Source organism: Mastacembelus armatus, chromosome 2 (genome assembly GCF_900324485.2).
Source record: "Mastacembelus armatus chromosome 2, fMasArm1.2, whole genome shotgun sequence".
Classification (NCBI taxonomy): Eukaryota; Metazoa; Chordata; class Actinopteri; order Synbranchiformes; family Mastacembelidae; genus Mastacembelus; species Mastacembelus armatus.
This window is the reverse complement of record NC_046634.1, coordinates 8,723,592-8,743,513: the sequence shown is the minus strand read 5'-3', so window position 1 is coordinate 8,743,513 and position 19,922 is coordinate 8,723,592. Positions and strand designations below refer to the sequence as shown.

The following is a 19,922-nucleotide window of genomic DNA, read 5'->3' as shown; positions in this document are numbered from 1 at the left end:
GACGTCGACCAGCAGATGTCGCCATAGTTGATTTGTCCAGCAGATGGCGCCCTTGTTGACCGGCCAACGCTTGGAAACTGTGAACTTATTGTCTCTGCCATAGATATTAAATCTTGTTTGGAAAGTTCCAATATGGCATAGACGTGTAATCTTAGATGTTGACCAGCAGATGTCGCCATAGTTGATTTGTCCAGCAGATGGCGCCCTTGTTGACCGGCCAACGCTTGGAAACCGTGAACTTCTTTGTATCCTTAAAAAAAAGTTTCATTTTATTGTAATTCTTGTACATAGAGAGAGCTTAGTGAACCGGAGTCAAATCTCAATCTTGGTCCATAAAGCGGAATGTGATAATAACAGGCTACGGACAGGACCATTGGATCTTTAGTATGAATGGAGTCTGGAAATGTATGTTAGTCGGATAAAAGGAGAGACGGAGGGAGTGACAGCCAGTGACATGGAAGGTGTTTTAGACAAAGAGTGAACACAGCGAGTCATAATAAATATTAGAAATCGGATCTAAATACAGATAATAAGAATAATGTTGAATGAAGTTCACACCGCCGGTCAGTAGGCGGCGGTAAAGCAACTTTGGCGAGGCTGCAAGCTGCCAGGAGAAAATGGCTGAGGAAGAGAGGATCCACTTCCTCCCATAAATCCCTTCGGAAAGCGTCGCTTCCTCTTTGACATTCGGCGGAGCCAGGCGGAAGAGCCGCAGCGACCCGCGTTTGGCTCAGTAACGGCGGAGATTCGGTGTCGGCGGCGGCTCGTCGTGTGGCGGAGACAGAGGAGACACACTCGGCTTTAGTTGGACGGTCGGACCGCGTAGATGGACGTTTGGGGACAAGGTCGTGGCGGCGGAGGATGGCGGCTAGCTAACCAGCTAACCGGCTAACCGGCTGGGCAGTTGGCAGACGGACGCCACGTGTGAGAGTCGCGGTCACGTCAGGGCGAATTGTCCAACATGTATATGAAAGAAAACGACTCTCTGTACCTTTGTCGTTGTCACGACAATAACAAGAAAGGTCTAGAGAGGCCGGGGGGGAAGACACGGGGTTCATAGTCAGGTGCAGTAATTGTTTTCGTGTTTTTCATGTTTTGATGAAGGTACGGAGCACGGGGGACGGAGGGACACCCGGGGCCCGATCCAGACGGAGTCGTCGACCTCCAGGAAAGGACGTCGCTGAGCGGTGAGTGTTAGAATAAAGGACAGCGTATATCGTAAGGTGTGGGTTTGTAGTTCTGAATGTTTTTGTTCAAACTAGTTTAGGTCAATGCATTGGAATATTTGAGTAGCACATACATGTCATACCTTTATCTGCAGTCATCTCCTAGCGTTAGTCATGTCAGTAGCCCAGTCAGTTAACTATGTCAGTGTTTAGAGTCAGTGGTTGTTTCTTTCCAAATCATATGCAGTCAATGTATTTCAGTAGATGTGATAGATGAGCAAAGGTTTAGAAAAGTGTTAAGACTCCAGGGAAAGAACAGTGTAGGAGAGGGTGTGAATAGATGTGCTACTTGTGATGTTTGTTCTTTCTAATAAAGTGACATGTAAAATCTGACTCTTTTGTCCTGATCATTGTAACTAACTGTAGCATGAGACAGCAATGTGAGTATGAAAGAGTAAAGGGCTAATTGTCTAATTATGTGGGAAAGAAGGGAGTTTAGGTGTCAAAGGTTATGTAGTGGTGGTAGAGAACAGAAATGTGTTATTGAGCACATAGTGTGTTTCATTGTTTGTGAGCATCATGTGCCCCTCATATTTATATCACACAAAAAAAAAATAAAAACCTTAATTTGAAGAAGCAGTAATTAGATAAGAAGATAGGATAAGTGTAAATCATCTTTATTGGTGGAACAAATGTTAACAGTTTGTGTTGTCATTGCAGGATCCATTCAGAGGCCTTTTGGTTCCTGCTGCTGCCCCAGAGGGAAAAAAAGCATCAAAGTATCCTGAATATGGAACATACAGAAAAAAGGAAAAGAACTTTAATAAAAACTGAAGTGTCTAAAAATGGAAGAAGTTTGTTTTTTTGTGTTTGAACAAGAAAAATGAAGTTAAATGTTAATAAAGTAAATGTAAAACTAAAGTTCAACATTGACTTGAAACTTTATTAACTTAAAAAGTGCTTTTTGAAGTGTCACATTCAAGTCAAATCACTTCACAACAACACGCAGACCTTTAAGGCCAAAAGTTGCAAAGTCATTTCACTTCAATGCACAAAGCTGCTTCATCCAAATCAAACTCATCTTTGCTCTGGACTGCAACACTGACAAAGTAGCAAACATCCAAGTCAAGTCACTTTGCAACCACAGGTACACTTCCTGGTCTTTGTGTCGCAAAAATGACTTCACTTCGATGGCTGTTCCTTTGTCATCCAAAGCAAACTTTTTTTTTTGTGTAAGGCAGGAATGAAGAGTCCAGGAAACCTGAAATGAAAAGAAAGAAAGTTCAATTTTACTATGGATTGAGGTTGATAAGAGAAATGTTTACTTTTTCTGTGATACTGACTATCTCCACATGTAATAAAATACAAAACATGTTTCTAAACACTGCTCGTCTTGTATTCACTTTAATAAAAGTTACCTTGCAAACAAGCAGTTCACAAGGTAGCCAACAGCTTCTCCAGGCCTCGTTATTTCACCTGAAAAACAAAAACAGTATTTCCGGAAGCGGAAGCCTCAGCTACAATCCTGAGACAAAGGAAACGGGGAGGAAAAAAACTAAACTGCTCCGTCGCACGTCTCTGAAATTAAAAACAATTAAATGAACATTATTAAGCTGCTCCAAACACTCGTCTTTCTTTGCCCACGGCTGCGGAACCTGCGACCTTCCGCCACCTCCTGTAGAGAGGACACCAACACTTTACACACACCGATCTCCGTTTTCCGACACCACCTGTCAAAACACCTGCACAGTTCGTGAGGCTGCTGTCGGAAGTTCAGACTACATTCATTCCTTCCGCCCGTGACGGACACATCCGGTGCCATGTCACGTTCCCGACACAAACCCCGCCCTCCTCTACAGCAAAAAAGAAAAACCACGTTATTTCTGCTTCTCTTGTCTGTAAAACAAACAAAGATCTTCGTCCACAACCGCCATTAAAAACATGCGGGGACTCCGGGTCTGCTGCGCGACTCCAACCCGCTTCAGCACCTGAAACAAACTCCGTTAACACCTGCTACAAACATTTAGCTCCGACGATAAACACACACTCTGCCTTCTCCGCCGACCTGTAGGAAACAAACACATTAAACAAAGAAACACTCCCCACAAACCGCCAGCCCCGGACTCCAAAACTGACGCTGTTTGCCGTCGTCCCGCAGTCACACCTGCAAACCAAAAACCAAACCAAACTTTCATGCCGGTTTCGTCCTCAGCGGAACGAACAGCCCGAACTCTGCAAACAAAACACAACATGTCAGAAACAAGTTCAACTGAGCGTCGACTCGTCCAACGATCGACCAGCTCACGCCGAACGTACCGCAACCGTCTGAACCTGGACCTTAAATGAGGCCCGGCCCCGCCCGCAGACGCTTAAATACACGCTCAGCCACGTGACTGAGCCGCCGTCCAATCGCACGTGAATCCTTTCTACGCATGCGCCGTAGTGATGTGTCGTTCGTGAACGAAACGGTTCTGAGAGCAGGCTGTTTGACGTGAACGACGGGAGCCGGCTATGTCAATGACCAAACTAAGGCAGAACGTAGAGTCTGCAAGACTAAAGTCTCATATAGATCTGGCTTGTAAATAGTGAAACGTTTGTTTTTGCACTTTCTAATTGATTTCTTTATCACTCTGTAGAGTGTATAAATAAAGGTGGACTTATATAATAAACAGCTCATATAGTGCATGTTTTTTCACATTAGTTGCGCATAGTTTTACATTATTGCTGGTGATAAATGAATTTAAACACCAAAAAATCTGAAGAGCCACGGTAAGAACCGTCTGTTTAGTGAGCCGAGCCAAAAGAGCCGGAAATCACATGACTAATGCGCCACACGTTTTCCACATTACTGATTATCTCTCGGCCACGCCCCGACTCCTGATTGGGAGCCGTTTTGTCTCTTCTCTCTCTCTCTCTCTCTCTCTCTCTCTCTCTCTCTCTCTCTCTCTGTACCTTCTGCAGGTGTCCCTGGTCCTGGAGCTGTATATTGCTGATGTGCAGTTACTGGCCCCACCAACCTGCAGTGTCTATTTGTTGTTTATTGTTGCTGTTCTCTTCTCTCTCCTCTATCCACTCAGCCCAACCGGTCGAGGCAGACTGAGCCCGGTTCTGCTGGAGGTTTCTGCTGTCGCCAAGTGCTTGCTCATAAGGGATTTGTTGGTTTTTTAGTTTTTGTAAAGTGCCTTGAGATGATTTGTATTGTGATTTGGTGCTATAAAAATAAAGCTGAATTGAATTGAATATGTCATTTCAATGAAATATTCCTCTTTTGTGCTACGACCGACTTCCTTCACCTTACAGGATTTTTACGGTCACACTGGGGGCCAAGACTATAGAGAGAAGAGAGAGGGTAAAGTAGGTATATTATAAGAAGAGGTATGTCAGAGGTTTGTCATTGCAAAGTACAATAATTTGTGTGTTTTGTGTTAGTCATACAGGCTTTTATTTCCTTAAGACAAGGTGGTGTGTTTCATCAGGTTTGCAGTAACATTAACTAATACGGTGCTTCACAGTAACATCGGCAAAGGTGAGAATGTGTAAGGTGAAGGAAAACTGAATTGAATTGAATATGTCATTTCAATGAAATATTCCTCTTCTGTGCTATGACCGATGTAACATGGAATCTACGGAACTGGAGTTTTTAACAAAATATTTATTTTTCACTTCTCCTCGGTGACCATATTTAGCCTGGTCGACACGGCCAAACATAACAATCTCACCAAAACAAAAGTAAACCCGACAGGGAGAAAACATAAAAATCAACACTGAGAGTAAGGGACGCAGTAGACATACTGTTGAATACAGTCTTCTTCAGGCTTATAAAAAATATATATAGAGCCACCTTGTGGTGTCGCCACACAACTGTATGCACTTTGAGTGTTACACCGACTTCCTTGACCTTACACATTCTCACCTTTGCCGATGTTACTGTGAAGCACCGTATTAGTTAATGTTACTGCAAACCTGATGAAACACACCACCTTGTCTTAAGGAAATAAAAGCCTGTATGACTAACACAAAACACACAAGTTATTGTACTTGCAATGTGTTTGCAATGACAAACCTCTGACATACCTCTTCTTATAATATACCTACTTTACCCTCTCTCTTCTCTCTATAGTCTTGGCCCCCAGTGTGACCGTAAAAATCCTGTAAGGTGAAGGAAGGCGGTCATAGCACAAAAGAGGAATATTTCATTGAAATGACATATTCAATTCAATTCAGCTTTATTTTTATAGCACCAAATCACAATACAAATCATCTCAAGGCACTTTACAAAAACTAAAAAACCAACAAATCCCTTATGAGCAAGCACTTGGCGACAGCAGAAACCTCCAGCAGAACCGGGCTCAGTCTGCCTCGACCGGTTGGGCTGAGTGGATAGAGGAGAGAGAAGAGAACAGCAACAATAAACAACAAATAGACACTGCAGGTTGGTGGGGCCAGTAACTGCACATCAGCAATATACAGCTCCAGGACCAGGGACACCTGCAGAAGGTACAGAGAGAGAGAGAGAGAGAGAGAGAGAGAGAGAGAGAGAGAGAGAGAAGAGACAAAACGGCTCCCAATCAGGAGTCGGGGCGTGGCCGAGAGATAATCAGTAATGTGGAAAACGTGCGGCGCATTAGTCATGTGATTTCCGGCTCTTTTGGCTCGGCTCACTAAGACAGACGGTTCTTTCCGTGGCTCTTCAGATTTTTTGGTGTTTAAATTCATTTATCACCAACAATAATGTAAAACTATGCGCAACTAATGTGAAAAAACATGCACTATATGAACTGTTTATTATATAAGTCCACCTTTATTTACACACTCTACAGAGTGATAAAGAAATCAATTAGAAAGTGCAAAAACAAACGTTTCACTATTTACAAGCCAGATCTATATGAGACTTTAATCTTGCAGACTCTACGTTCTGCCTTAGTTTGGTCATTGACATAGCCGGCTCCCGTCGTTCACGTCAAACAGCCTACTCTCAGAGCCGTTTCGTTCACGACCGACACATCACTACGGCGCATGCGTAGAAAGGATTCACGTGCGATTGGACGGCGGCTCAGTCACGTGGCTGAGCGTGTATTTAAGCGTCTGCGGGCGGGGCCGGGCCTCATTTAAGGTCCAGGTTCAGACGGTTGCGGTACGTTCGGCGTGAGCTGGTCGATCGTTTGACGAGTCGACGCTCAGTTGAACTTGTTTCTGACATGTTGTGTTTTGTTTGCAGAGTTCGGGCTGTTCGTTCCGCTGAGGACGAAACCGGCATGAAAGTTTGGTTTGGTTTTTGGTTTGCAGGTGTGACTGCGGGACGACGGCAAACAGCGTCAGTTTTGGAGTCCGGGGCTGGCGGTTTGTGGGGAGTGTTTCTTTGTTTAATGTGTTTGTTTCCTACAGGTCGGCGGAGAAGGCAGAGTGTGTGTTTATCGTCGGAGCTAAATGTTTGTAGCAGGTGTTAACGGAGTTTGTTTCAGGTGCTGAAGCGGGTTGGAGTCGCGCAGCAGACCCGGAGTCCCCGCATGTTTTTAATGGCGGTTGTGGACGAAGATCTTTGTTTGTTTTACAGACAAGAGAAGCAGAAATAACGTGGTTTTTCTTTTTTGCTGTAGAGGAGGGCGGGGTTTGTGTCGGGAACGTGACATGGCACCGGATGTGTCCGTCACGGGCGGAAGGAATGAATGTAGTCTGAACTTCCGACAGCAGCCTCACGAACTGTGCAGGTGTTTTGACAGGTGGTGTCGGAAAACGGAGATCGGTGTGTGTGAAGTGTTGGTGTCCTCTCTACAGGAGGTGGCGGAAGGTCGCAGGTTCCGCAGCCGTGGGCAAAGAAAGACGAGTGTTTGGAGCAGCTTAATAATGTTCATTTAATTGTTTTTAATTTCAGAGACGTGCGACGGAGCAGTTTAGTTTTTTTCCTCCCCGTTTCCTTTGTCTCAGGATTGTAGCTGAGGCTTCCGCTTCCGGAAATACTGTTTTTGTTTTTCAGGTGAAATAACGAGGCCTGGAGAAGCTGTTGGCTACCTTGTGAACTGCTTGTTTGCAAGGTAACTTTTATTAAAGTGAGTACAAGACGAGCAGTGTTTAGAAATGTTTTGTATTTTATTACATGTGGAGATAGTCAGTATCACAGAAAAAGTAAACATTTCTCTTATCAACCTCAATCCATAGTAAAATTGAACTTTCTTTCTTTTCATTTCAGGTTTCCTGGACTCTTCATTCCTGCCTTACACAAAAAAAAAAGTTTGCTTTGGATGACAAAGGAACAGCCATCGAAGTGAAGTCATTTTTGCAACACAAAGACCAGGAAGTGTACCTGTGGTTGCAAAGTGACTTGACTTGGATGTTTGCTACTTTGTCAGTGTTGCAGTCCAGAGCAAAGATGAGTTTGATTTGGATGAAGCAGCTTTGTGCATTGAAGTGAAATGACTTTGCAACTTTTGGCCTTAAAGGTCTGTGTGTTGTTGTGAAGTGATTTGACTTGAATGTGACACTTCAAAAAGCACTTTTTAAGTTAATAAAGTTTTAAGTAAATGTTAAACTTTAATTTTACGTTTACTTAAAACTTTATTAAGTTTAACATTTAACTTCATTTTTGTCTAAACACAAAAAAAAAACACTTCCATTTTTAGACACTTCAGTTTTTATTAAAGTTCTTTTTTCAATGTTCCATATTCAGGATACCTTGATGCTTTTTTCCTCTGAATGGATCCTGCAATGACAACACAAACTGTTAACATTTGTTCCACCAATAAAGATGATTTACAGTTATCCCATCTGCTTATCTAATTACTGCTTCTTCAAATTAAGGGTTTATTTTTTTTTTGTGTGATATAAATATGAGGGGCACATGATGCTCACAAACAATGAAACACACTATGTGCTCAATAACACATTTCTGTTCTCTACCACCACTACATAACCTTTGACACCTAAACTCCCTTCTTTCCCACATAATTAGCCCTTTACTCTTTCATACTCACATTGCTGTCTCATGCTACAGTTAGTTACAATGATCAGGACAAAAGAGTCAGATTTTACATGTCACTTTATTAGAAAGAACAAACATCACAAGTAGCACATCTATTCACACCCTCTCCTACACTGTTCTTTCCCTGGAGTCTTAACACTTTTCTAAACCTTTGCTCATCTATCACATCTACATCTACTGAAATACATTGACTGCATATGATTTGGAAAGAAACAACCACTGACTCTAAACACTGACATAGTTAACTGACTGGGCTACTGACATGACTAACGCTAGGAGATGACTGCAGATAAAGGTATAACATGTATGTGCTACTCAAATATTCCAATGCATTGACCTAAACTAGTTTGAACAAACACATTCAGAACTACAAACCCACACCTTACGATATACGCTGTCCTTTACTCTAACACTCACCGCTCAGCGACGTCCTTTCCTGGAGGTCGACGACTCCGTCTGGATCGGGCCCCGGGTGTCCCTCCGTCCCCCGTGCTCCGTACCTTCATCAAAACATGAAAAACACGAAAACAATTACTGCACCTGACTATGAACCCCGTGTCTTCCCCCCCGGCCTCTCTAGACCTTTCTTGTTATTGTCGTGACAACGACAAAGGTACAGAGAGTCGTTTTCTTTCATATACATGTTGGACAATTCGCCCTGACGTGACCGCGACTCTCACACGTGGCGTCCGTCTGCCAACTGCCCAGCCGGTTAGCTGGTTAGCCGGTTAGCTGGTTAGCTAGCCGCCATCCTCCGCCGCCACGACCTTGTCCCCAAACGTCCATCTACGCGGTCCGACCGTCCAACTAAAGCCGAGTGTGTCTCCTCTGTCTCCGCCACACGACGAGCCGCCGCCGACACCGAATCTCCGCCGTTACTGAGCCAAACGCGGGTCGCTGCGGCTCTTCCGCCTGGCTCCGCCGAATGTCAAAGAGGAAGCGACGTTTTCCGAAGGGATTTATGGGAGGAAGTGGATCCTCTCTTCCTCAGCCATTTTCTCCTGGCAGCTTGCAGCCTCGCCAAAGTTGCTTTACCGCCGCCTACTGACCCGCGGTGTGAACTTCATTCAACATTATTCTTATTATCTGTATTTAGATCCGATTTCTAATATTTATTATGACTCGCTGTGTTCACTCTTTGTCTAAAACACCTTCCATGTCACTGGCTGTCACTCCCTCCGTCTCTCCTTTTATCCGACTAACATACATTTCCAGACTCCATTCATACTAAAGATCCAATGGTCCTGTCCGTAGCCTGTTATTATCACATTCCGCTTTATGGACCAAGATTGAGATTTGACTCCGGTTCACTAAGCTCTCTCTATGTACAAGAATTACGATAAAATGAAACTTTTTTTTAAGGATACAAAGAAGTTCACGGTTTCCAAGCGTTGGCCGGTCAACAAGGGCGCCATCTGCTGGACAAATCAACTATGGCGACATCTGCTGGTCGACGTCTAAGATTACACGTCTATGCGATATTGGAACTTTCCAAACATTTAATGTCTATGGCAGAGACAATACCAAGACTTTGTTTGGCTGTCAAATCAAACACCTCTGTTTGGATCAATTTCGACACTTTGAGAAGCTATAAATGATCTGGCAAAAAACATTCATGGTTAATAATATTAAATTCTTTTTTAAGGAACGGCCTCTCCTTTTTAAGGATACAAAGAAGTTCACGGTTTTCAAGCGTTGGCCGGTCAACAAGGGCGCCATCTGCTGGACAAATCAACTATGGCGACATCTGCTGGTCAACATCTAAGATTACACGTCTATGCCATATTGGAACTTTCCAAACAAGATTTAATATCTATGGCAGAGACAATAAGTTCACGGTTTCCAAGCGTTGGCCGGTCAACAACGGCACCATCTGCTGGACAAAACAACTACGGCGACATCTGCTGGTCGGCGTCTAAGATTACAGGTCTATGCGATATTGGAACTTTCCAAACAACATTTAATATCTATGGCAGAGACAATACCAAGACTTTGTTTGGCTGTCAAATCAAACACCTCTGTTTGGATCAATTTGGACACTTTGAGAAGCTATAAATGATCTGGCAAAAAACATTCATGGTTTAGTTATTGAAGTTATGATTTTAAAAAATGACAAAAAATGCACCCAACGCTGATATCGTAAATATCACGTTTATTGTATATCATATATTCCTGTAGCTACACACAAACACAGTTACATAATTAGACACAGAAATGGCACATTTAAAGGGAACAGTAACGCTTCTTCAAAAAAGCGTGAAAATCTCAACCTATATGCATAAGTTCACTTTACTATTGTAAAGACTACACACAAGATATGATTGTATCTTCACAAACTTGGACACACAATGTTAAACACAGCTAATGATGACACATTGCTTCACCGGTCAAATGAGTTATAAGGAATAAGACAACATCACTAATACAAACTTTAATATAGTACTTAAATTCAAGTACAATAAACTTTAATAATGAGCCACTTTAATTAATACTGATTGATTTGATTATCGATAATTAAATCTTATATTTTCTTATAAAAATCCATTCTTTGGATGACTAATCTCCAGACTGTTGTATATAATGTATACAATATACACTACATGTATATCATATAATAAACTTTGCATCTTCTTCATAGATGTATATACTCTACTCTCACTATACATATGTTTAACTTCTGATCTTTATTGATGTCATCATTAACACCACTGATGACATAACATAACAGAAAAATAAACTATGTTATATTCAGGTCATTGCCTGAGAATAGAATAGATAGAGAATCAATCTACCTGTCGCCTCATCAAACATGGGACTCATCCAGGTCCAGGTCAACAGGGGGGTGAGGAGGGAATTCTCTGTGCCGTCGTCCTCGCTGAACCGCAGCAGGGCGTCACTGCGTGGAAGGAGTGCCGCTGTGTCCTCATCCCCATGGATTTCTCTGATCCTGAATGGCCCCGGAGGAGGCGGAGGAAGAAGCGGGGTCGACGGCAGCGCTGGTGGTGGCGGAGGGCCCGGGGCGGGCGTAGTACCCAGCACCGGGAGCGGTGGAGGGAGAGGGGTGGAGGTGCAGGATAAAGGGACAGGGGAGCAGGTTCGGGAAAGAGGCAGCAGGGAGCACGTCCTAGATAGGGGTGTTGGGGTGGAGGGCCGGGAGATGGAGGGTGGAGGGGAGAGGCTGCTGCGGAGGCCCCACTGCTCTCTCTTCTCCTGTTCCTTGTTCAGTTTGTTTGAAGAAAATAGTGTCAATGGATCGCACTGCATATTGTCTTTAGTTATTCATCTAAAGATTTACATTTTTTCAGGAGTCTCCATATGCATGAGCAAAATGCATGAAAATGCATGAAATTCAAGTGCGCGTACCCCTTATATTGTCTCCTACCTGCTTGTTTGCAGGGCTGTGGAGGTCGGTGCTGACTGTGGGAGTGGACGTGACCTCCGGCGTGAGGGACTTTGAAGGGGCCGGAGGGGCCGCGACGCTGGGAGTCAGGGGCTTGCCCTCCCCCATGGACGCCTGCTAGGCTTGATTCTCCGTAAAGGTCACCGACCTCTTCCGGTCTCCGTGCGCTGTGGGCACACGTGCACGTGAGGTCAAAACAGAGATGACAGCGTCATTGCACAAGTCGTTAACACATCAGCACCACCAAAGAGAATGGAGGCGGGGATGGGACAGGAGGGCTAGGCAGGGACTAGCAGGGGATGCAAGACAGACATGCAGAGCGCCTTATTGGGTGAGGTTGCAGATAAAAGGGGTGGACCGTTGCAGGGTTGAGAGGAAAGCTAAGGATTGTGTCTCACCTTCACAGTCCAATAAAGTTTCTTTTCTTCGAAACAGGGCATGAGACAGAACAGAGTGAGAAGAGTCACTTTGAAGACAGGTGATACAACAAACAGCACAGGAACAAACACAGAGGTTGTGGAGGGGTGAAGCAGGTCAGTTCAAATCTGCACACAGACACTAAATATCAATTTTTATCAGTCCACATTTGGCCTGTGTGCTCGATCTGAAGTGTGGGATAAGTGTAGCCTCATCCCTTTTTAAAATGTAAAACAAAATCGTTTCAGATTTTCACCGATCCTTACTGTCGCTAACTCTCAGACACATGTGAAGGTTGTTACCCAGTGGTTTGTTTTTGGGCTGGATGGTCCTGCGGGTTGTGGAAAGCTCGACCTCGTGGTTCATTCTTTGGAATCGGCAGCAGGGGGCGTCCTATCTGCAGAGAACTCGCAAGTAACAGCAACTAGGTATAGAGAATTGTTTCCACACTACCACTTTTACACAAACACAATTATTCCAAAGCCTTTGCACTTTCTTGATGACCATGATACATCTATAAATCAACCATATTATCCTGTCGTGTGTTGACGACCTTGATACTTTCCGTGAAAATTTCAATCTGACTATACTATAACTGAGTCAATTTTCCTAAGTATAGCTGGCAATGGTCTTCTATAGGATCACAAACTGCAGAGACACAACTGGATCCAAGTTCACAGGTGTTTATTCACAAACCATAGTACAGACAATGAGCTACCCCAGGGTATACTACCCGTGTTCTCCTAAACTCTCTACCTTTATACTTTTAGTCAGAGGGATGGATTCCACCCCCTTAGACCATCTTCATTCATTTTAAGGTTACACAGGTTTTCCCATTATTAGTTTCCCTTTTTTAGACATGTCTGTATACTATTTTCTCCTCATTCCTTTTAAAGATGCAGGGGACCATGCCCCACCCATGTCTCTCTCCTATAGATGGACAGGTTAGCCTTGCTCTCTATCCTGTATTCAGTCCTAGGTTGGTACATATTTACTTATTAAACTTCATGTGAATAAATTAATCTTGACAAAACGCAAATATCAGTTAGATACGATGCATCTTAGATACCATCCAAATTGATTTCATAAAAACTTTTCATGAACTGCCTCAAATCAGAAAAAAGTCTGTACCTTTGCTTCCAGACCCCACTGTCAATACAAAGGGAATGAGCAGGTTGAGCAGCATCCCCTCACGCCTCTCCTGATTGGTGAAAGGTGAGATCACATGACTGAGAGGGAAATCATCCTTTAAGGCCTAGGATGGTGGAAAAGGAGGAAACAGAAGTTAGCCCTGATAGTGGGCGTATGGAACATATTATTTAGGATTTAAGCCGTCTGCCACACTGGACGGTCCAACCACACCCATCACCTGACAATGCACAAAAACTGACTCAGACCTTTAACTCTCGAACAGTAAATTGAACGAATCATTTTGAGTCATTCCGTTCATTTTTCAGCAGGTGGCGCTGTAGCCCTCTTGTGGGCGTTGTAAAAATGGCCGCGGTGCTCAAACACTATATAGTGAAGACAACATGGTTTTCTTCAGCTGACATATTATAATACACAAAATGCCACAAGCAATTCAGACCATGTGAAAACCTAGGAAAGCAAATACACACCACAATAAAGTGACTCGTGTCCTGCATCCTCCCTGCCATTGTTGTTTAACAGCGCGACAGTGAAAGGTAGCTGTCACGTGACAAATGAACGAGAGACCGATCCGAGAACGAGTGTACAGCTCGCCACACAGCCTGAGCTGTGAACGATGAACGATTTGTGGCAGAGTATAACACAAAATCAACATGTTGATATAATTTTCGAAAGTATTTATTTACAAACATACTTCACATGATATACACAATAACACTACACACATCTACAAGAATCAAAGACCACTAATTAATTATGATCCCATGAATAAATAATGTGTGTCGGGTGTCAGGTGACAAATACATGAACGTCAGATATCAGACATCATCCATTTCCTTGTTTCTCAGTCCACAGCCCCGTAGCTGAACTACAGCTGTCACGTGACAAAAGAAGAAGACCTGAGGACGGACGCGCAGTTGAGTGAGTCGTGAACTCATCATTTCTGTTTCCTGTCCTGCTGACTGAGCTTATGCAGCTGCCGCCATGTGGCGAGAGAAGGTACTGCATGACAATGAACGAATCGCTCACTGACTCATTACTCCTGAGTCATATAAAAGATTAGTTCATATTGACGGAATCGTTCACGAACGACACATCACTACGCTTCCTACCCTCATTGGATATTGCCTTGGGACGGCCTATTATATCAGGTCTTGGTTGGTTACAAAGCGGTTTTCATACTTGAAGGTATGTATTTATTGTATTTACTTGTATTTATTTGTATAGCGCCAAATCACAATACAAATCATCTCAAGGCACTTTACAAAACCCCCCCAACAAATCCCTTATGACCAAGCACTTGGTGACAGTGGAAACACTCCCTTTAATGGAAGAAAAAAACCTCCAGCAGAATCGCACCCTGATTTTTCACACCCTGATAAATCTTTTCTTTTTTTGTGATTATTCACATCCTGATTTTTCACACCCTGAATAATCACACCCCGTTTTTGTTTCACGCCCTGATTTTTCACACCCTAAATAATCACACCGTGATTTTTTTTCACACCCTGAATGATCACACCGATTTTTTTCATATCCTGATTTTTCACACCCTGAATAGTCACACCCTTAATAATCACAACTTGATTTTTCACACCCTGAAACTACATATACTGTAGTATGTGGTAGAAATGAGACTCGAAGAGAGCATGAAGTCAGTGACATTCAATGGTGTTTATACAGACTAAATAATAGGAAACATCAAGAGAAAATGCAGCATTTATGAAGGAAGATTGATTGGATTAGAGCACATCCTTCAGTATAATAATAGCTTAGTTGGTTGAAGACCTGCCTTCAAACTTAAAGAACATAGGTTTGACCCTTGGGGGAAACAGCAATTTTATTTGTGTTTAGTGCAACTAAAATAGATGTTTGTCTGTTGCCCCGTCCTGTGTATATCAGAGTGTGGACTAAATAAATAATACATCACGACAAAGTGCAGCATTTATGACCAATTGGATTAGAAAGTGTTAGGTGTTTAACAGAATAGCTCATGGTTTGTGTGGGTTTAAAGTTTGAGGTTGTGGTTTAGGTCCCCACTAAGATACTGCATTTTGTTTGGTTGCTTCCCATCTGGAAAAGTAGCTTGGTCGCTTACAAAGTGGTTTCCGTACTTGAAGGTCAGGGGTTCAATTCCAGGTGAAAATAACTTTATTAGTCTTTAGTCCAACTAAAATGCACAGAAAACCTGTAAGAACACCAATCATTCCAGCTCTCGCCCTGTGACTTTGTGGGTTGATGTGCTGTTGAAGCAGTTGGTGGTTGTGCATTGTGGTCGTGGGTTCGAGGCCCGGTTGGGACAGTGGTGTGCAGGCAGGGGAAGTGTCGGTCGAGGCAGGGACATTGGCGGTTCAGGCAGGGAAAGTGTCAGTTGAGGCAGGGACAGTGGTGTGCAGGAAGGGACAGTGGCAGTTGAGGCAGGTGCAGTGGTGTGCAGGCAGGGAAAGTTGAAGGAAGAGTGGGAGGTAATAGGAAAACCCTTTTTTTTTAAAAAAAAAAAAAAGCACTTTTTTTGCTTTTTACTGCAACTTTCTCCCCTAGTTTTGCTTCCATCATTCCCTCCACCAGGTCCTGAACCCTTAACCTTACGATTCTCAGCCCTCACCTCTGCCACTGAGCCATCACTTTCACCACATTAGTAGTTGTTGTCGGTCATATTTAACATGTATCGAATTCATGGTCACCACAAGAAATTAGAAGTAGGGTTTGAACCCACAACCAACTGGCCCCCAACCCAACACTCTACCTCTAAGCCACCTTTTCATCTACATTAGTATGTTGTTGTCAGTCGTATTTAACATTTCTCTTTATGGGTTACCATAAAAAGACATGAGTGAGGATTGAACCAACAACCTGTGAGATAGAAACTGCTGACTGTACCACTACGCCATCACTGTCTCCACACTAGTTCAATGTTGTCACTGACGTCACAGATTGGAACGAATATATAGAACATAGAAGGTGTTGGACGGGAACATTGAATGATATATTACGAGGCCGCCACACTGAGGATGCTGATGAATATCTCCTTCCTTGAGACCGGAAAGTCACGCTTTCTGCTGCAGTAGGAAGCGGAAGAGCTCCACTCTGATCCGTGCGGTGTTCTTAAAATGCTCAGACGTCCTTTTGGAACGTTCCTATATTACGTCCTACGCCTTCGCTCCGGGCTCCTTCTGCGCCGATAAAGATCCGAACGTCTCCGCCCGCCTGGGTCTGTCTGCCTTCGTGTTCACTGCCTTTTGTGGAAGCGCAGGACGGACAGTCTCTCATTCCCGGCTCTGGCAGACGAGCGGGACTCTCCCTCCAACCCTTGTTCACCCAGTAACCGCGTGATCTCCGCTGGTAAAAACACAAAAATATTCAAAGTCGTTATGGGCTGAGACCGTCTCTTGCACTTCGACGCGTTACGGACGTTAAACCCACCTGGATCGTTCTCTGCTACGGTCACGAGGTAAAACAGTCCTTTACTGGACAGTAACTTGGACGCCGCGGGCAGAAGTCTGTCGGTCACCTCCCGTCCCCGCTTCCCGCCGGCCCAGGCGGCCTCTATGCCTCTACCGCCCACCTGGGAAAAAGGCAAAAAAACCCCCCACTGAACACATGTGGACGTGTTTCACATCTGACCTTTAGTTAACCTCACGGTTGAAGCACCTCTTCTGAAGGCGTCGCCACGTAGGGAGGGTTAAACACGAGCACGTCCGCTTTTCCACACAGCCGGGGCAGAAGACACTCCACCTGAAGACAGGAAAGGGAAAAGGTTTTTAAAACATCATCATCTTACTTCTCTGGCCCCGAATACCTGACGTGTAAATCTGAAATCTCACCAGGTCGGTGATCACGGGCTGCAGAGAAACATTATTGTGAGAAGCCGTCTTTGCTGTGCAGCGTGCTGCTGCCGGATTCACGTCAGTGCAACTGAAAGAGGAGCATGTGATTTATGACATTAAATATTTCAAAGTTAATACTGATTTTTGTGGAAAAGTAATCATTAGTGTCAACTTTTATCTATTGTAAATGCGGAGACTTCTGTACAATCCTAAAGGAATTATATCAACACGTATCTGTCCCAGTATTACCCAGCTGCAGCCTGCAGACCGCATCCAGTTTAGCCCCCTCCAGGCAGGGGCCCCTAGCAGGTGAAGGGTTAGGGGCACAACTACAGGGGACCACACTGAACAGGACTACAACAACTAACTGATATTACATAACATTCGATTATTACGTGTCTGTCAAAGAATGTATTTATCCAATTAGTAATTTAGTGATGGAGCATCTTTCAGTTTAAGGGTTAAATTCTCATAAACACGTGACTTTTTAAAACGTCAAAACATTTAACATCTGTTTAAATGTCATACACATAAAAAGATCAACTTTCATTTCATCACAGGTGCAGCAAACTCCTTGTTCCAGGTACATAGTTTCATAATATATATATTGTTATCAAATAATAATAATATAGAATCTTTAATTAATCGAAAACATAATCGATCGACTAGTCGATCGTTAAACCAGCTGTTTGTTGCGGCCCTAAAACTCAAACTCGATGTCGATAACACCTCAGGGTGGCGCTGCGGAGCCGGTTTTTGTTTTTACGTGTGAAAACCACTCACAGGTACAGGGCTGAGGGTCCGACCAAGGACGCCAGAAACGCGGACACCGCTCCGGAGCCGCTGCCGACCTCCACGCACACACAGGGGCTGGAAACAGAGGAAAAACACTCCCGTGTAAACAACAACAACAACCACCTTACTGACACGTGATGCGGACACCGACGACCACCGTATCTCACCCGGTCCGCCGCAGCATCTCCGCGTCCTTCTCCAGCGCGTCCATCAGGAGGAAAGAGTCCTCCGCCGGCTCGTACACGTCTCCGAAGTCCCCTTTTCCAGCGTGACCGTAAATCGGCGTGGGGTAGTTGGAGCACATGTTGGAGAGACGAGTCTCTAACAGACGCCGACTAGTTCTCCTGGGCTGTACGGCGGTTTACGTCAAGTCAAGGTGCCGATAAAACCCCGAGCTAAGAGCTACAGCCTCAGGTGCTAACCCAGGCACGTTGTGTACGACCTACGTCACAGTGACGTCACTCTTCTTCTTACCTTCCCCCGGCCCTTCTTGAAACATCGTAATGCCTCACTACCGCCACCCACTGGACCGGAGTTGCATCGGGGGACATATATAAACATGTTTTAATGTTGAGTGTTTGCTGAAACTGTTTTAAAGAGGCGTTGATTTAATGATGATGATTTTAGAAGCAGCACTTTGTCTTGTCCACACACTAATATAAACAAACCCTCTCTATCTCTACCTCAGCCTTCTTGTCCTGCAACTCATAACCTCTGACCTTTCTAACAACACTCTTAAGACCACGAGCTACAGGCAGCTACGCCAACATTATGGACGTCTGAGCTTTTCTCTGTTGTACTTGGACTAAACAGTCAAAAGATAAAAGCAGTTCTTCAATAACTTCACATGATAAGATATATAACATTTCCTCTACCCCACAGGAAGAACAGACAACTTCACTCTGTCATGTCAGGTGGTTCAACATGAACTTTTAAAAGGCTCTGATCATCACAAGGCTCAAACCAACCACCCAGCACTTTCCCAACAGTCTGAGCTGCTTCGACAAAGACTTCACACGTTTGTCTAAAAGCTTCTCTCTCTTTTATTACATTACATTAACATATTGCATTTTCTGTTTAGGTCAGCCATTCTCATTACACTCAGATTATACAAAGTCTTGAGGGGAACATACAGATGAAAGATGCATGAAGGTAAAACCACATTTAAAAACACAACATTAGTATTTACACTGAACACTTTATTATAGAGTACAATGTAGAAAGTGTTTCCCAGTAAATGCAAATGACTTGCACAATGGAAAACAAAACCAGTATATAACCCACAGAAAAAAGAAAGAAAATCCTGTTTCTTCTTCTACACTACTGCCCTCTGCTGGTTTTGTAGCTTTCAATCACATTTCCTCACAGATCTTACTCACCATTAAGAGTGAGAGGTCACACATGCAGTTGTGTAACAAGAGGCAAATAATGCAGCCACTACTTTGATGAAGCTCACATGTCTGGACAGGCTCCACCTTACACACCTTTCCAAAGTAAAATAAAATATGTCAAATCCGCTTCACTTTTGTTTTTCTTAATCTCACAAACAAAAAGGACACAGGTCAAATCCTGCAGTTAACAAAGCCCACTATTAATTACACACACATGGCGTTTCAGTCCACTTTTTAAGCTTTTGTCTTTTCACCACCTCTGGCTGTCCTTCAGGAGAACACTGAAGGTCACTCAGATGCAGACAGGTGGACAGGTGAGGTCCTCATTTCACTCCAAAGGTGCTGGTCTCCTCCACAGTGGTCGGCATCTGCTTATACAGCGTGGTGGAGGACGGGTAGAGTGGCAGGTCCAGCCAGTTGAATCAGTTATGAGCTGTGGAGAGAAACCACAGGAACTTTGATCACTGATCATTTGAAAATGAACTTAATCCCAGTGACGATGATGAGTCCATTAAACCAGGGCCATACATTCAAGCACGTTGTGATCTTTGCTGCACATGTACCTGGGCAGTGAAGTGACCTTCCCCTGTTTCTCCACACAATCTGCAGGGTCCACAAGGCCCTTGTAAGAAATACTGGACATCCTGGTTCAAATTCCATTGGCTGCCACGGCCCTGGGGTTTAAAACAACACATATTTATCCAGAACACATCTAATTTTGGATTTATGACTTCAAAACAATATCTTTAATGCTAACAACAGGCAAATATAAACAAAAGACTGTCAACAATCTCCTCCAAA

General features: G+C 43.8%; 1 protein-coding gene and 2 long non-coding RNA genes across 3 annotated transcripts; 1 reads left to right on the top strand and 2 right to left on the bottom strand.

Annotated features, from left to right (window-relative positions):
* Positions 1 to 667: 667 nt before the first annotated feature.
* On the top strand, positions 668 to 1,927 carry LOC113127467 (uncharacterized). Its single transcript, XR_003295427.1, has 2 exons — positions 668 to 1,187; positions 1,887 to 1,927. It is a non-coding gene; the product is annotated as an uncharacterized LOC113127467 (long non-coding RNA).
* On the bottom strand, positions 1,828 to 3,492 carry LOC113127468 (uncharacterized). The gene is made up of 2 exons (XR_003295428.1): positions 2,585 to 3,492; positions 1,828 to 2,427 (listed from the first exon to the last, which is right to left on the bottom strand). It is a non-coding gene; the product is annotated as an uncharacterized LOC113127468 (long non-coding RNA).
* Positions 3,493 to 14,422: 10,930 nt separating this feature from the next.
* Positions 14,423 to 18,177, bottom strand: hemk2 (HemK methyltransferase 2, ETF1 glutamine and histone H4 lysine). Its single transcript, XM_026302073.1, has 6 exons — positions 17,898 to 18,177; positions 17,719 to 17,805; positions 16,933 to 17,023; positions 16,760 to 16,843; positions 16,532 to 16,673; positions 14,423 to 16,447 (listed from the first exon to the last, which is right to left on the bottom strand). Exons 1-6 carry the CDS (start codon positions 18,032 to 18,034, stop codon positions 16,338 to 16,340), a joined length of 651 nt encoding a protein of 216 aa, XP_026157858.1. The 5' UTR covers positions 18,035 to 18,177; the 3' UTR covers positions 14,423 to 16,337.
* Between the last annotated feature and the right edge of the window lie 1,745 nt (positions 18,178 to 19,922).

What these genes read in the sequence shown, in the direction of transcription:
- hemk2 (XM_026302073.1), bottom strand. Translation starts at nt 18,034, where the DNA reads ATGTGCTCCAACTACCCCACGCCGATTTACGGTCACGCTGGAAAAGGG. An exon ending in GGACCCTCAGCCCTGTACCT is followed by an intron (nt 17,024 to 17,718) that starts GTGAGTGGTTTT and finishes CTCCTCTTTCAG; the next exon opens with TTGCACTGACGTGAATCCGG. An exon ending in CGTAGCAGAGAACGATCCAG is followed by an intron (nt 16,448 to 16,531) that starts GTGGGTTTAACG and finishes TGTTTTTACCAG; the next exon opens with CGGAGATCACGCGGTTACTG.